At 44.9% G+C, this 17,093-nt stretch overlaps 1 protein-coding gene across 11 annotated transcripts in view; it reads right to left on the bottom strand.

Annotated features, from left to right (window-relative positions):
• Positions 1–9,661: 9,661 nt before the first annotated feature.
• R3HDM2 (R3H domain containing 2) overlaps positions 9,662–17,093 on the bottom strand; it is a 140,334-nt gene continuing 132,902 nt past the window's right edge. For all 11 annotated transcript variants that reach the window (XM_083599737.1, XM_083599735.1, XM_083599739.1 and 8 more), the window contains 5 exons: positions 15,962–16,131; positions 15,702–15,849; positions 14,960–15,060; positions 14,191–14,275; positions 9,662–10,478 (listed from right to left, as the gene is read on the bottom strand). In XM_083599737.1, coding sequence (XP_083455863.1) covers positions 10,138–10,478; positions 14,191–14,275; positions 14,960–15,060; positions 15,702–15,849; positions 15,962–16,131 — 845 coding nt within the window. In that variant the 3' untranslated portion in view covers positions 9,662–10,137. The remainder of the gene's footprint in view (positions 10,479–14,190; positions 14,276–14,959; positions 15,061–15,701; positions 15,850–15,961; positions 16,132–17,093) is intronic.

Here is a 17,093-nt window from a genome sequence, read left to right as displayed (position 1 = left end):
GGATAGTCCTTCACAAATGACCTCTCTTGCAACCCTGCGTAATTGTTTCCTCCACTCAGAGGCATTTATCCTGCAGAGTACTACTTCAGGGATGAGGCCTGACAGCTCTGGATAGCTCTGGACCATCCAACCCAACTTACAGTGATCCGTGGCTGTCTCAACTCAACTTGCTGATGCTCAAATCCCTCTGAACAGGGCTGGTTTGGTTTGGTACTTGCCTGAATCCAGTACACAGCTCTAGTGTGTGTGTGTGCATGCGCACATGTGTGTATGTGTCTACAAGGAGCTCTGTTTGCACTTCCATCCTAATGTGTCCAAAGGGAAACTCAAATGGGAAGATGTGCAGTTTACCTAAAGCCAGCACAGCTTCCCCCTGTGAGATGCCTTTTAGATACAATATATTTGTTTACTGGCATTTTGTGCAATGCCTAAACTTATCTAGTCTCTGCCAACTCTTCCAAATTTCAGCAAACTGTTCAAAATTCCAGACTTCCACAGAATTACACAGCTTGAATACATTTGTATGCTTCACTGGAACAATACATTCCCTCCAAGGCAGAACTTTGACCTCTGTGCTGCAAAATTCCCAGCATGCCTTGCAGATTTAGACCAGGATCCAAAACAAAAGCACACCAGAAAAGCAATTTTCCCCACCAAAAGGCAGGTTGGGGCTTGAGTTTCTTGAACAGCAACCTTCCATACAGCAGGACAAACCATTATGGATTTCCTAGCTCAAGCAGAACATTGGACTAGATATTGTTCTATCCCATTTGAAATGGTTCTGCTTGTCTTAGAAATGTGATGCTTTTATCTGAAGGGGGCAAACGGCTGACAATATGTGACATCATTGTCACATCTACCAACAGGACGGGTTCAAGATCCTTGTATTAATTTACAAACCCTGGAACAATTTAGGTCCAGGGTCCCATAGGGACCATCCCAACCTGTATATCCATCTCAGTCACTGAACTCATCCATAGCTGGTTGCCCTCCAAATTGGTGAGGCTCATTTGACATTAACACAAAACTGAGGTTTTAGTGCCACCAGCCTAGCCCTGTGGAATGTTCTTCCAATAGAAATTCATCAGGTGTTTTCTGTATTGACCATTAAACATTCCTGAAAATTTCTTTGTCAGCAGGCAATTAAGTTAATAACTTTCTATAATGCTTAGTTGGTGATCTGTGTCCCCCCCTCCATGTATGGTTTTTATTATGTATAAATAATGGTAAACCACTTTGATATTTTTAGTGAAACTGCAGTCTATAATTTTTTTTACAAACAAACAAATAAACCTGTTTTTCTAATTTTATGTTCCATTGTTGTAACCCGACCTAGGGCTTATGGCGAAGGGCCGGTAATAAATCTAATAAATAAATAAATAGATGGCCTACACGGCCCCCTCCAGATTTATGAAGAAGGGGAGGAGTTTGGATTTTATATCCTGCTTTATCACTACCCTAAGGAGTCTCAAAGCAGCTAACATTCTCCTTTCCCTTCCTCCCCCACAACAAACACTCTGTGAGGTGAGTGAGGCTGAGAGACTTCAAAGAAGTGTGACTGGCCCAAGGTTACCCAGCAGCTGCATGTGGAGGAGCGGGGAAGCGAACTCGGTTCACCAGATTATGAGTCTACCGCTCTTAACCACTACACCACTCTGATTCTGATGCAAGTAGATAAACAGGTACCGTTGCAGCGGGAAGGTAAAAACCGTCTCTGTGCGCTCTGGTTTCCGTCACGGTGTTCCGTTACGCCAGAAGCGATTTAGTCATGTTGGCACATGACCCGGAAAGCTGTTGGCGGACAAACGCCAGCTCCCTCGGCCTCAAACAGAGAAGAGCGCTGCAACCCCATAGTCGCCTTTGACTGGACTTAACCGTCCAGGGGTCCTTTACTTTTACTAAAAAAAAAGGCAGTCAACTTGTTGAAAACATCATGCCAATTGCCCTGGTGTATGAAGAGTGTTTTGTTTTGTTTTTCTGAATGAACACCCAACCTAGACAGGCTGGCTTTTATTTTGTTATTTAAAAGTTTTAAAATTCTGGTTTGTTAGCAACCCATGGGTTATAGATTGATGGCTTTCTGTTCAAGAAAACATGTTGTTCTTAAATCCATGTTAAATACCCATTCTTTAGTAGCTTTTTTGGATCATGGCAAAAAGATAACTGCTTATATTTAAAGTTGGACAAGCTGGCCCAATGGCAACCATAACCTTCAGGGAAACCATGAGAAGAAAGTGTGCCATACTCTGTGCTCATAGAAATAAGGCAACATCAATGGCTCTTCCCAAGACTTACATCTCAGGGTTCCAGGCAGGTACATTGGTGGTTTGTTGGGATGGGATGTCCTCAGCCTAAACTGCAAAGAGCAGGATATTCCCATCTGATTGGTTGCAGCCACTGTGGCCAAAACAGGCCAAAGTCAGAAGGTTCTGGCATCGTAGGACATTCTTAAGGAGGACTTCCAAGAAAGACCCCATGGCTGATTGTGGAGGTATTGGGACACAGAAATGGGAGTCACCCCACCCTTGTCCTCCCAGAGTACAGCCCACAACAGAACTTACCCCTTCAGTCGATTTCCCCCCTTCAGATGTGGGTGATGCAGGTGGCTCAAGAATTTCTTTTTCTGTCATACTGCATGGGGAAGAAAGCAGGTGCAACAATAAAAACGCGAAGACATAACCCAGGCACCTCCACTGTTTGTAGGAGGTGGGAGCCAGAAACCCGTGGGACGGGTGGTGCTCACAGCATCAATTTCAGGTGAGTGTGTGCACGTGCACACACTCATTATTTGCAATTTCCCCAAACTCAAACCACACTTAATCAACAATCCTCCATCAAAGTGGGCCGGGGGAGGGGGATTTCCATAACAGGAAACCACAAATACCTAGGTTAAGCTTCCAATCTGGTGCCCTTCCAATGGTTTGGACAACAATTTCTCCCAAAGCACCTGGAGGGTAACAAGCTGGTGAAGGCTGACCTGGGTGTTTTCCAGCATCAGGTGTCTAGCAAATAGGAGCCTTGGGATGGAAAGGGTGAAATTACACCACAGGCATCTTTGCGGGTGAATGGCTGGTAAAGGTAACACAGGTTCTCAGGTTGGCTGGGCTTGAAGCTAACCAGGACTTAGCTCTGGCACCTGTAAAAAGAACATATGCAGAGTGCCTCCCCCCCCCCACTAGTATTGCCACTTTTTAACTGGTAGGATAGGGATAGTACGGCATTCTCTACCATCAGTGGGATATGACAGGTGGAATCTGAAGGGGCTTGATGAGACTATGGATTTACCTAGTTGCATTTTTAAAACTATGAAATAAGAGTTGGCAATCAAATGGGGACTGGGGCATTATTACCTACACAGGAATTTCTATTTTCAAAAGTGAAACAAAACATTCCATGTGGTATATTTCTGTAGAATAACTCGCAGGAAAAAGGAACAGTTTGAAAAATCTTGATGCCCTTTTCTGACATTTATGAAATTGAATAATTTGATGCCTTCTCTGCTGAAATGAAATAAGGCTGTAATATTTTAGGAGGTGGTATGTGGACACTGAAGTTTAACGACTGCATAAATAAATGAAATCATGTATTACTGTTTATTATATAAAAGTATGCAATTTAATATTTATTAAGAAAAAATGGTGGTGGTGGGGGAACCCTCACCTTTAAAGTTCTTTCATCACAGCGCAACACATATTCTTTAACCAGAAGCAGAGCTGACTGAGAAGATGCATGCAGTTCTGAGGAACAGCTGAGAGTGATTAAAAAGGGGTTTGGATTTTTGAAAAAGGGTATTTGGAGGAAGGGTGGAATATAAATTTAATATACTTTCTGCTGCTTGACTGATCAGTAGGAAGGTATGTTGTGGTTTATACAAGATTAGGCAGTGAACAAAACCCAAGACAGTATAAGCACATTCCCCAAGGCCTCTTGGAGATTATGCATAATGGCTAGGGAATATAATAAATTCAACCAAGAAATTCACATTTCCCCAAGATGTGCAGAGCCTCTTATACTGCCTTAGGGCAGGGATGGGGGAACCTGGGGCCTCCAAATGGTGTTGAACATTTAGCTCCCATCAGCTCCAGCAAGAACCATCAATGGTGAGAGATGTTGGAAACTATAGTGTAGCAACACCTGGAGGGCTACAGGTTTCCCATACTAGGAGTAGGGTATGTAGACCCACAACTACCAGTACTCCTGGGGCTCCTGTTAAATCCTCTAGTTTTCTTCCTTTTCTTTCTTTACCAACTAAGGCTGGTAAAAGGGTAGGCCATTTCCAATCCCGGGAAATGTGGTTGGGTCAAGATACTGAGAGCATCTTCAAGATACTGAGAGCTAACTCTTCTCCTACAGTTCTCGCAGTTTCTTGAGAGTGAATGATTATTAAACCAGTCAAAATTTATAATAAAATCTCCTCAGAGGGAAACATTAGGGAAACAGTTGCACAATTTTCCACATAGGGATTTATTTGATCTAGTGAGGCAGAAGAGAAATTCACAAAGAGATCACCCCCTTGGCTTCTACTGCTCACTACTTTCCCCAAGAGGTTATGGGGATAGCTAACCAGAGTTTAACATAGTTAGAACAAAATCAGGATTTCTAGGAGAAATTCATTCAGAAACCAACTTATACTTTAAAAAGACCCCCAGAAATGCATTATTACCTGGTTAATGTTTGAAGAGAGCAGATGGATTGCAGCACTGGAAAAGGTATAAACAAAATACTTCATTTCTATAAACAGGCGCTGGGAAGCCCTGCTTCTTAATCCTGGCTGTATATGGACAGGCTGGGATTACTCAGTGGTGAGGGAAAGACACTCTGAGGTGTTTTTCTTTTATTATTATTACTTTTTCAAATGCTTAAGCCCTGGTGTTGTAAAAGAGGTGCTGGCACTGAGCCCTGACACACATTAAGTGCTGACCAAAAGTACACATACTTCCTCACCTGCCTAAGCTGTCTAAAAACCTGAAAATTTCCGAAGGAGCTCCTCTTCCTCAGCGGAATAACTGAGCCCCATAAATATCAAACTGGGAAGAAATTATTTGTTGATATGGGCCATTTCCTCCACTCAGCAAACCACCTCCCAAACCTTAATGAGAACCAGGAGTGGCCAACGGCAAGCATGGCCCATGCCTGTCATTAATAGCCACGTCACACTATCAGGACATCAGCAGAAAAGCATTTGGGCTGTCCAGTGCGTAGCTGCTCCCAAGTGTCTGTGCCCACAAACGGACTCAAAGGTTCTGCAGCAGTCATAGCACCCCTCCGCCTCGCATTCCTAGAGGTTTCCTCATGGCTGCCTGGCTGTCTGCTTGGACACTCACGTAAGCTGCACATTTGCTGGGTGGTGCAGACAGGCAGAAGAACACACTGTTGTACAACTCTCAATGTGTAAAGCAGATATAACTCCCCAAGGGCAAAAAGTTATTTGCATTTAAAGCCTACATTTAATCATATCAAGGCAGCTATGAGGGCTACAAATAGTCTTCACCTCCCCCCCCTTTAGTATCAATTTTAATTAAGATATTTTTAGAAAACAGCAGAAAAACTTTTTTTAAAAAAAGCATAATGTGCTAATCCCGTTTTCTTTCTCAGAATCGCTTTATAGCAGGTGCCTTAATATTCTTTGCTTTAGACTTTTAGTGGGAATCAACACCCTGTGAAAGCCAGGCGACCGTGCTGCAAAAATGGAAAAGTACTTTAGAAAGTCTTGATCTTTCATTTCTAAAAGCACAAACTTACAACTTGTAGATCCCAACACATACCCTCTTGCCTGTGGATTACCTACCACAAAGCACAATTATTTCCGCAGAAATGGTCATCTCCCCACCCTCTTCCAGAAAAGGCAATTCGGCCATTTTAAACCTCCACAGATTGAAACATGCATATTCCTCTACCTCTGAAAGCAAGTGGCTTAAAGTGGGTAAAATGAACTGCCTTATTTGCTTTTTGAGGCATGGGTGGCATCTTTCATGGTTCTAAGTTCTGGGACTGAGACGTTTATGCCTCTGTGAGCCAACAGCAGATGACAGTGGTGGAGGCTGGAGAGAGAACAGGCACACTTACCTTCAAGAATAAAGGACACACACTTCCTGCAGGTTAAATCCTTCCAAAAGTATCAGGCAGTTCCCACAAACGCAGCTCTCCCTTCGTCCTGCCCAACATCTCACTTTAGAAATCCATGGGGGATAAAGATTTTCCCCTTCCTGAGTCTTAGCATGTAAAAGTTTGCCGTCCCAGCACCACAAAGAACTTGAGTGACAGGAGAGGGGGAAAGACAGCTGCCATCTATTGGGAGGGCTGACATGGAGAAATTGGACACTGAATAGCAGCTTGAACATGGCTTGTGGGCCAAACTGCCTGAGACAGCAACACAAAAGCTCAGTTGGGAACTGAGGAGGGGAGGGAACTGTTCAGATACTGGCATAGAAATGAGGCAGATCCATTGGCCTAGGAGCTTTTAAACAGAAATCACTGCCTGGGATACAGCCTCAAACTGACCTCAATGCTGCAAATAGTGCACCTTGACAGAGTATCTCAGGCCATAACATAGCATCACAGACAGCTAGCCGGGAACACACAACCCCACTGGGCTTCCTAATTTTTCATAGATGCCTTTCTGTACAAACCTATCTTCCTTATGCAAGAGTGCAGTCTATCAGTAACACGTAATGAACATGTTTGCTTTCTGTTCTCCATTGCCTTTAACACCTGACAGATTCTGCAGCCATCCTAACTTGACCATTTTTTCTCAAGTTTGTAAGGCACCTGACATCAGTGTTGATTCAAGAAAAAGGAAAGCAATGTTCAGAGCAGGATTTCCCTCCCACCCCACCCCCCAATCTAGCTCTGTAAAGGGCAAGCCATTCTATTTCATACCAGCCACAAATATTTACTTGCTTTTCGCCAACCAACCCAATAAAGGAAATCAGAGGATCAACATGCTTCATAACTGATGCAGTTTAACTTCTCAAGCCGCAGGCTAGCTCTAACAGACTGCCCTTTCCCTTGAGTTTCACCCATGAAGTCTGGATAGAGATTACAGAGTACACAGTGCACAGGAAGAACACAGGAAGCTGCTTTAAACCCTGTCAGGAGATTTGTCCCTCTAGTCTGGTACTGTCTAATCTGGCTGCAAGCGGCAGTCTCAGGGGGAAGTCTTTCCCAGCACCTGTTAGCCAAGATCCTTTCCTTAAACTGGAAGTGCCAGGGATTAAACCTGGGATCTTCTGCATGCTATGGTGAACAACAAACTGACCACATCTGGCTATGGAGCAGATTAATCATATGCACCTAGAACTTCAGAATTGAATTGTATTTCTATGTAAAGTGCCATATACACTGTATGTCTACAGTCCAAGACTGGATAGGTTTGTCTTTTTAAAAGGCCCTTGCCCAATGAAAGGAACCCACATGTTTTAACCTACCTATTTTAGATAATAATTAATTGGGGATGAGGATGAGGATGATGATGATGGTGTGTGTGTGTGTGTGTGTGTGTGTGTGTGTGTGTGAGAGAGAGAGAGAGAGAGAGAGAGAGAGAGAGAGAGAGAGAGAGAAGGCTGAGAAATAGGAGTTTGCTTAGGCATCCCACTGAGATGATGGCAGAGGAAATAGATTCAAATCAATGAACATCTAGATCACAGCTCAGGATCTTAGTCAGTTGGAGAACTGTAAACTGCAGCAGCAATGGGGAGGCAGTGACTGGGAGTTCCAATGGTCAAGGGTTGGGGAAGTGGCACCCCACATAGATCTGTGTCCTTCCACAAGGCTAGAAGAAGAATGAATTGTGAAAAATGAACAGACATGTCATTTCATTACTTTGCATTATTTATATGGGGCTAGATTCAACTGAATAGTTGTACTAGCCCGCTGAAAAGCCCCCACAGGACAGTGGGGCTTTCCCCCTTCCCTCTCTACCCCCCCAAAAAAACCCTGATGTGAAATGGTTAAGCTAAGGAATATTGCACTGGGAATTGGCATCTTGCAAAGAGCATCACAAATAGAAATAATGGTGTGAACAGAACCAGCATGTCTCTGGTTATAAGGGTGGGTGGGGATTCAATTCACCTGGCCAACTAAGTCAAAATAATCCCTGCCAGGAAGAAGGATGGATCTGCCCCAGGTCTCTGTGTGCTACATTTTCACATGGATGAAGATTATGATTCTAACATCCCAGACTTCATGTCTCTTGCTTATGTATTTTGTCTAGTTTTAATTTCTAAACTTAAAAGATGTGGAAGATGAATGTTGCCTCGATGTTACAGTCTCCAAATCTGGAAACTCTTACCTCTAAATCCTAGATGTGTGGTTGCTGCTATGGTGAGCCGCAGACGTTCAAAGGTATTCTGGTTTAGCATTCCATCACACGTTCCTGGGCTGAACCTGGACACTAAGAAAATACACTGGGGTCCAAGCTAAGCCTTGATCTCCTCAACCAAAGTTCCCAAAGCTTTGGCTCCATATCTTGAGTAGGTTTTCCCCTGCCTGATTCCTATTGTAGCACATAAATAGCAACTTGCTTTTCAACTTCTCTTTTGCTAGCTGCAGAAGAGGAAATCTTTTGAGGCTGTTTTCCCGTTTGCAAAAAAACACACAATATTTTGGACTTTAGGCTTGCTAAGAGTCTTGAAATGTCTTTTTTTCTGAAAGCCACATAATTCAAAGATCATACTATTGGTTGAAGGTGGAACTGGTTGTTACACTCAATGAAAGGTTGCTACCAAAATCACCCCAGCCTTGTGTTGAGCTCTTCCTGTAAAGTTTAGCCATCCTTAGCCAAGATTTTCCTCCTCCCCTATTAGGCAGGCAAAAGCATAAGTTGTACAGATGTCATGGTGGGGTGCTTCTTCAGCAGCAGACTCATGTGCAGTGAACACCTAGCTCCCTTCTCCAAATAGGTGGCACTATTTTTATTTAAAAGGACTGTGGAAAGTTGTCTTCATTTTTTAGCAGTAATGATTGCTAAAAATTGGAAGCAAGTCTAAGCATACCGTCAATTCATATTTGGCCATTAAAAGATCTACAACCTAGACAATGTAATGGAACAGTCATATGTGCTTTGACTTCAGGGGAATACACCTGAAGTTAAGCGTGGTTTGGAAGCTTGAGATAATGACGGAAAGGTGAGAATCTCTTAAGGTAAATGCTTGATGCATTCGGATGTTAACCTTAAATCAGAGATGAAGTACTAAGTGGCAAGCATTGGGCTCACACACTCTCACTTCCCTCTCTTCCTCCAGTGAGGGAGAACACTGGAAGCACCTGTTTCCATTTTCAGCTAACTGCAATTGGTCACTGTGCCAAACCGGGACTTCATACATTACACTTTTCTTACCTGATGTGTCTTTGTAACAGGTGTCATTTTGTACATTTTTTAAAATTAAAAATAAAAGCACAGTAGCCAGGACCAAAGGGATGAGCTTCACACAGCGTTTCACCTGGTTCTTGCATAGGGATAAAACTGCAGGTGCTTCGCTGCCCTGCTATTCAGGTACCCAAGTGTCAAATACCCCAGCCATCTGTCCCTGCCTAGATAATTTTCCAACAGCTCTCCACCAACCTCCGGTCCAAGCAACATGCCTGGGTTAACTCTGGTGAAAGACAAAGGGTCTGACCGCTGTGCCATCCAAAAGAGAAAAAGAGGCAGGGAGAAAGCAGCTTTAAAGTGACAGACGATTTTTTTATATATTTAAAAACCAAATAATAATATTATTAATAATAAACCCAGATTAAATAAAATGTACAGTGAACATACCCAGCCAACATCTGTATGTGCAATTAAATACGGCTCCGTACCGCGGCACAACGCTGAACGAAAACAATATACACGTGTTCCGGAGAGGGGTTGAGGGGTGGGACATGTTCTTTCACGCAAAAAAATAAAAATAAAAAAATAAAAAACAGAAACCCCCAAAACAAAGCAAAAAAAAATCAATGTCTCTCTCTTCATTCTGTCCATATAAATATCTCCAGAAAGATTCCCCCCCTCCCCCACCAAAAATAAAAAGGGGAGGAGGTGCATGTGGGATAAAAGGAGGAGGATGGTGGGGGAGGGCAGAAGAGGGCAGCCAAGGAGGCCTGAGAGGCCAGTCCAGTGTGCTTGTTGCCCCCTCCCCGCCCCCCCTCCGCCTGCCCCTATTGGGAGCTGGCACGCTCCAGCACACGCAGGTCGTAGTTCTTTTTGGCCATACGCAACTTGAAGCAGCTAAGTGAGTTGTTGAGACGCAGGGAGGCATTCTGCGCTGCCAAAGGGCTGGGGAAGACGGCCACAATGGTGTATAAGGCAGCAAGGTCAGAATGCCTGCCGTTCTCTGTAGTTCCATGGTTGTTGTCGCCTCCTCCTCCTGGACGCCCCTGAGTCTCTTTGAGCCACTGGATTTTGGCACCAGACATGGCAAGTTGAGTGAAGAGCTTGTCGGCCTCTGTACGCGTGATGCCCTCAGGTAGATCAGTCACTTCCAGTACGCGGCCCAACACTGTAGGGGAGGCCATGAGGGAGCAAGGAATAAGAAAGAGAAAGGAACACTTTCAGCACCCTTGGCGGCAACAAAAATTGTGGGCAGAAAAGTGAGTGACAGGACCTAGAAGTCTTGGGTCTGGCTGTCATTTTGGCCAGGTCTTATGGGTTGGAGTCACAGCTCATTTCGTCAGCCATACAAAACTGGGGTTAGACCCTAATCCCAGTTTTGTATGGGCTCTTGAAGTACATGTTTTTCTGTTGAAATGAAACAGTAATAAAACCTGTTGCTGACTCCTCTAGGATAATAATAATAATAATAATAATAATAATAATAATAATAATAATAATAATTTATTATTTATACCCCGCCCATCACTCTGGACGGCTTCCAGCAGAATATTAAAAACTTCCCTAAATGATAAACAAATGAGCATGAGGCAACTGAACAGTTTGTTCCCCTTGTCCAGCAGGGGTGCCAACTTGAATAAAATATTGGGGGAGGGGGCAGGCAAACCCTGCCCCACATAATCGATCACAAGATGCAGCAATATACTCCACTGATACCATACACATCCACCACATGCCTGAGGTGTAGTCAAACTGCACTTACCAGATGTATTGCAACCACAGCTTAGATCAAACAAAAGAAAACTGGCAATGATTTTCACAGGTGGCAATACTGTAAGTCAACATTAGAAATCATCTGTACAAAACAGATTGGTGCCAATGTTTCTGGCATTTAAATATGTTGTTGTTGGCATATCTGATATGCCAAGCATACTCCACCAGAGAATGTTAATACAACAGATCTGTTCAAAGCCCAGCCTGATATAATAAGCACACTATCCTGGATTGTCTACAATGCTTCTAAAGTGCACCAGGCCATTTTCAGGATTTTTGAGAGTGGATCTGGAGGGGTGCAGTGGACGACCAAAGTTCAAAATGCTGCTCAGCCATGAAGCTCAGTAGTTGAATGTAGGGAAGTCACTCCCTTTCAGTCTACCTCTCAACTATTATTGAAATAGTAATAGTTTCAGATCAGTGGTACCTAAACTTGGCTTTTATCACTTTAGTTGTGGGATCAACCTCCAAAGAATCCTGGGAACTTCCGCTTGGTGAGGTGCTAGGAATTATCCACAGCTGTTGTGAGAAGAGCTCAGGGAGGCATCTTCTCCCGCACACCAAGGTGCTGGTGGTCTGAATGGCAGGTAAGCAACCCAGATTGGAATTGACGTTGTGAAGACAGAGCACTGAGGATGCAGAATCCTGATCCTGTTCAAACATAGCCTACACCAACTGGCACCCTGAAGCAGCCACCTTGCTGAAGCAGTAGTAGGCTTTTCTGTCCTTAGTTCTGGGGGTTCCTGGTCCATAAAAAGAACCACAGGCCACAATCACAATCAATTGTTGGTGCTTTGAGTCTTTGACAGACGGCACTGTCAGTTTCCACAGAACCTTATAAAAGCCAGTGCGCATGCTCTTCTACATGCTCATCCCCTCACATACTCTTAATGCACCCCAGACTCATTTGTCTCCTTTCTGCGTCCCTGCCCCAGTCCATTTCATATCACTAACTCGTTTCAACATTTTCCTAAGCAATTTTTAATTCAGCCTTTTCTCCTCCTGCCCTGGCTCCTACACAAATCCCATACTACATCTCCAAACTCAGGTATATTGGCTGGGGGCAATCAGGGCCTTGTGGTCCACCTTTTCCCTTTCAACAATTCTGGTAGGGATATAATCAAAACTTTGAAGACCCTTGACTATTTACAGACTAATTGCCAATCAAGCAAGGAAAACATCTGCCTCTTCCCCCATGGGCTCCCCCACATGGTCTGGGAAACATTGCTCTAAGCAGAAAAGAATTTTCCTCTCCAGTCAGTGCCAAGTTTGCTGCCAGTCATTTTCACAGACTCCTGTGCTAGAGGAACTGGGCACTAGAGCCAGCGGTTGTGTCTTGGCAGCAGCTCCAAATCTGCACCCCAAATAAATAACTGCATGACAGTTCCAGTTTCCAGTTAGCAGCAGCAGTGCTGGGTCTTGGCAGGCAGGATTCTTTGCTAATATTAAACAGGCAGAGTAGCAAATATAGCAGACCCACCCCAGGCTATTTTCCACTGGGGGGTGGGGGATGCAGGTGGAGAAATTTCATGCTCTAAAGAGACTCTTAAAGGAACAGCAGGACATCACCGTGTAGTTTGTTTACAGAGGGGCATTTTCAACACTCCTCCTCATTTACTGGCAAGTGGGTTTTACTTGCCGGCTTAGCTCACCCTGTCCAAATCTAATTGGCAAGCTTTAGCTAAGCTCCTATTACCTCTACCTCTCCTTCAAATCAGAACCAGTGACGGCAGTGAAGATCCTGTGGAGGCGGTTGGTGGATGGATGGCGGCGAACAGACTGAGGTTGAACCCTGACAAGACGGAAGTATTGTCCTTTGGGGACAGGAGGCGGGTGGGTGTGGGGGCCTCCCTGGTTCTGAACAGGGTAGCCCTGCCCCTGAAAAACCAGATGCATGGCCTGGGAGTCACTTTGGACTCACAGCTGTCCACGGAGGCGCAGGTCAATTCTGTGTCCAGGGTAGCTGTCTACCAGCTCCATCTGGTATGCAGGGTGAGACCCTACCTGCCAGCGGAGGTGTCTTACAAGAGCAGTGCATGCTCTGGTTATCTCCCGCTTGGGCTACTGCAATGCACTCTACGTGGGGCTACCTCTGTAAGAATTGAATAGCACCTTAAATATATAAACTGATTCCCTTCCTTTAAAGACCTGAGATTTTTTCAATAAATACTGAAGTTGGCTTCTGTATAAAGAGTTTGATGTTCAGGGCCAAGCAACTAGAGGCCTATGTTAAACTAATCCCTAGAAAGTATTTAGGCTGCAATCCTGTACATGCTTTTACCTGGGACTAGATCCCTTTTACTTAAGTGGGCTTCCTTCTGAGTAGGCATGTAGGGGGTTGTGCAATTAGCAGCAAGTGGGGGCTGGCCCTGCCTCATGCTCCCGGGCTGTATTCTCGACTGGGGGGCATGGCTGGCAGAGGTGACAGGTTTGCCTTGGAGTGGAGCATTTTTTATCAGAGCTGTGAAGTTCAGCCACACACCCTCCCCCTTGATTTATTATTTTTGGAGTGTGGGGCCAATGCTGTTGCCCTTGTTCAGACACCATGGGAATTTGTAAGGGAGGGTGAAGTAGCCACATTTGTGGATGGCACTCAGCATGTTCGTCTGCTGAATCCTTCCAGGCTGCTGCAAAGAGCTCTGAAAGGGCCTCTCCAGCTCCCAGCTAGGCAAATGTTTGTGTTTTGTAGGAGTGAGACGTGGCAGGACAGGAGAAGCAATTTTTGGTTCACCTCAGGCAGCAAATGCATTGGGATGGCCCTAGCTGCTCTCTTGGCACCCATGGCCAACCTTGAAAGAAGTTCTGGCAAAGACACGAGTCTTTCTTGCAACTGGAGAAGACTCTCAGTTGGTCTGCTAGAACCCTATCCCTTTAACCAACTAGAGACTAGTGGATGTGAACACCCTGCTAGGAGGAAATAATAAATGCTTGAGTTTCCCCATATTCCTTGGCTGGATGTGGGTTGGACAGATGGGCAATTCCCATTCAACTGCTTTCCCCAGTTTAGCATTTGCTCCATTACTCTGGCACTGAGCATAAAGACAAATCTAGAGATCTGCTGTGGGCAACACTGATGAGGCTAGTGGAGCATGAATTTTGTCACTTGCCTACATCACTTGTTCCGAGGTCCGTGGATGCAGACTTGAGAGCCTGTTTCTTGCTTCGATTGCCATGCTTCATCCCTGTTTGTCCCTGCAATAGAAGAACAATAGAACTGATAGCATGGGACACTTTCACGCTTGATCATGTGCCACCCTTGGTATTTCAATCTGGCCCTTTCTGTGAAAGACCCCAGTCTGAACTTTAGTTCTCCCATCACAGTAAATAACTTTTAGTTCAGGCTTAGTTTACACAAGTTATACTGCATATTCATACAATGCACTTAAGTGTGTACAGCCATTCACATGTGTAATCTTGGCCATCCTTGTAATTCTGTACAATGGGCCTATTATTCCCACATGGCCAAGACCACCTAGGGCATTTATGTGATGAGACCTAAGACTTCTATCTCCTAGCCCACCATGCTGCACCTATATCACATCCACACTATGTTTCTCACAGGACTGACTGATCAAGATCAGGTCTGGGGTTAGCATCTTATGAGGCTTTGTGGATGGAGCTAAACAAAATTCTAAAGATGAGAACCTGGTTGGTTATTCCATCTGCAATCCTAAATAGGGAAGGAGGTGGAGATTTTTACAACAGGAATGGGGGTTGTGTATATGGCGTAAGGGGCTCTGAAAGCAGCTGTCCTAATGCAGCAACACACATACAGGACTACAAATAGCAGAAAGACACCATACGTACTCCTGCCTTTCTTCTACATTCCCAACTTTACTATTATCCACCAGTGACTCAACCCATGTCCATTCTCACCTGGTGTGCTGTATAGCTGGACTGGTTGTGCAACAGAGGTGGGGGGCAGATGGAGAGATTGTATTGCAGTGGCTGGCCCAGCAAGGAATAGCGGCCATCACCTGGGAAGAAAGAGAGCCAAAGAGAGGTTGAAGAGGGCAGTTGCACCTAATGTTCAAGAAGCAGCATCTTGAGCAATCATTTGTTTTCTTTGCTGTTGGAGGATCCTCACTTTCCCACACATACAGGAACACAGGGTCAAATCATTTCCAGCTTAACAGCACGACAAAGACATTCCAAAACCTGTAAATTGCCAGTGTTCCTGGCTTGGTAATAGAGGTGGAAGGCTTCCCTCTGGACAAAGATTTGACATGGAAGCATTTGAATTGCATCCAACTCAAGTCTCCAGAGATTGAAAGGTTGTGGTGGTTATTCTGCAGCATGGACTTTAATAAGGAACTGCTCATTTTATAGCTCCTTAGGTGTCTCCTGTGAAGGTTGGTGTTTATGCCCTGCAGTGAAGCAGGCAGAAATTAGAAATGCGAAGGAACTGTAACTACCCACAAAGCATCCTGCTGGCCATTATGACATCAAACAAGAAGTTCCTTCCTTTGTGAGTCTCGAAAGCTAGGCTTCAAGCACACACTGCATATATTTATTGATGCAAAGGTTGCTGCAGCTTAATCATGGAGTTTTTCTCTATTGTAACTAAAATTCTTTAAGTTCTTTAGCTATAACAAGAACTCCCCAGAGTTGTCCTTACCTTGTGCTGGGCCCACAGGCCGGGGGAACTGTGTAAGGACTGGGAGGGGGCTGAGTCCGGTGCAAACGCTGTTGAGACTAGTGACAGGTGAAGGTGTAGGGGACTGTGTGGGGGATGTGATGGGACTGTTCAGCTGGGTGCTGTTGGCCTGGAGGAAAGAAAAAAACAGAAAGCAAGGTTATAAGGTGGGGTGGGTGCCATCAACTGCATTCAACCTAACCATTTCCCCCTCTTCCATCAGATCCATCCCCATCCTCTACCTGAGCGCTGGTGTCTGGGCTGTAGATGTCTCCGGGCTTCTGCCCTCGCTGGTCCAAACTGTAGTACTTGCAGTGGTTCCATTGCACCATCGAAGGGTTCTGGGGAGGCTGAGGGGCATTGGGCACATTGAGCTGCATAACCACAACACCAGGTCCTGCGGGAGACACCCCTGCAGAGGAAGCCAGGAGTGGGGAAACCATCATCATATGCATAAGGACACTATGTGACATGTCAATCCTGCTTTCCTTCCCTTTCTACCCTCCCACACCAATAGGAGCTCTGTGAGCCTCATAGTTACTACTACTGCAATTACGGTGCCATCAGCGTAAGTGGCTCTTTACAGAATTAGATAAGCAAAGGCAGGTTGCCTGCCCCAATGAGCTTACAATCTAAGTAGAAGAGAGAAGAGAGGGGTGGAATTGAGCAAGTGCAGCATAGCGTGCTTAAACTTTGATACAGAATCTTCCAATTCACAACCGAAGGAGGAACAAAACTGCTCTGAATTATAAGAACAAACCTTGGCTAGAGCTCATAGTTAAGAGAGGAGAGAACTTAACAACAAGCTCTCTCTTAACAACAACAACAACGCACTAAATCAAACCCTGGCTTAGTTCAGTGATGGGGGGAAAAAGACAGGGGAGGAGCAAAAAAGTGGCTGAGAGCCCCTCTCCAGGAGTCAACACAGACCCAGTAAGCCATAGTTGGGCTTACCATGACGTGCAAACACGGCTATCAGGGAAAATTAGCTCTGGTGTTGGAAAGCTAGAACACAGCTCAGTGGAAAATGTGCAAGCTTCTGCTCCAGGGATGTTATTAGCAATAGTTAAGAAGAGCCTGCAGCAGCCATAAGCACAACTCGTCTCCCTTTACAGAAGAGGCAAATGACTGATCTCAGGATACAGGATGGAGAAACAGAGCCATAAAACAAGATGTCCATTATACCTGGCCCAACTCAACAGATTCTAAGGTCACTGTGGTTGCTCCAAGTGGAAAGAATTCCTTGAGAAGCAAGGCATGTGGGCATTGGTGACCCTCCCAACTCCAGTTTTTCCAATTCAGCCCCTTTCCCCAAGCTCCACTAGGATGACTGATCAGTTTCCAGACCAAGATTAAAACTTTCTAATCCTACAA

This window comes from Podarcis filfolensis, assembly GCF_964270895.1.
Source record: "Podarcis filfolensis genome assembly, chromosome: 2".
Taxonomy (NCBI): domain Eukaryota; kingdom Metazoa; phylum Chordata; class Lepidosauria; order Squamata; family Lacertidae; genus Podarcis; species Podarcis filfolensis.
This window is presented reverse-complemented; position numbering and strand designations above follow the sequence as displayed.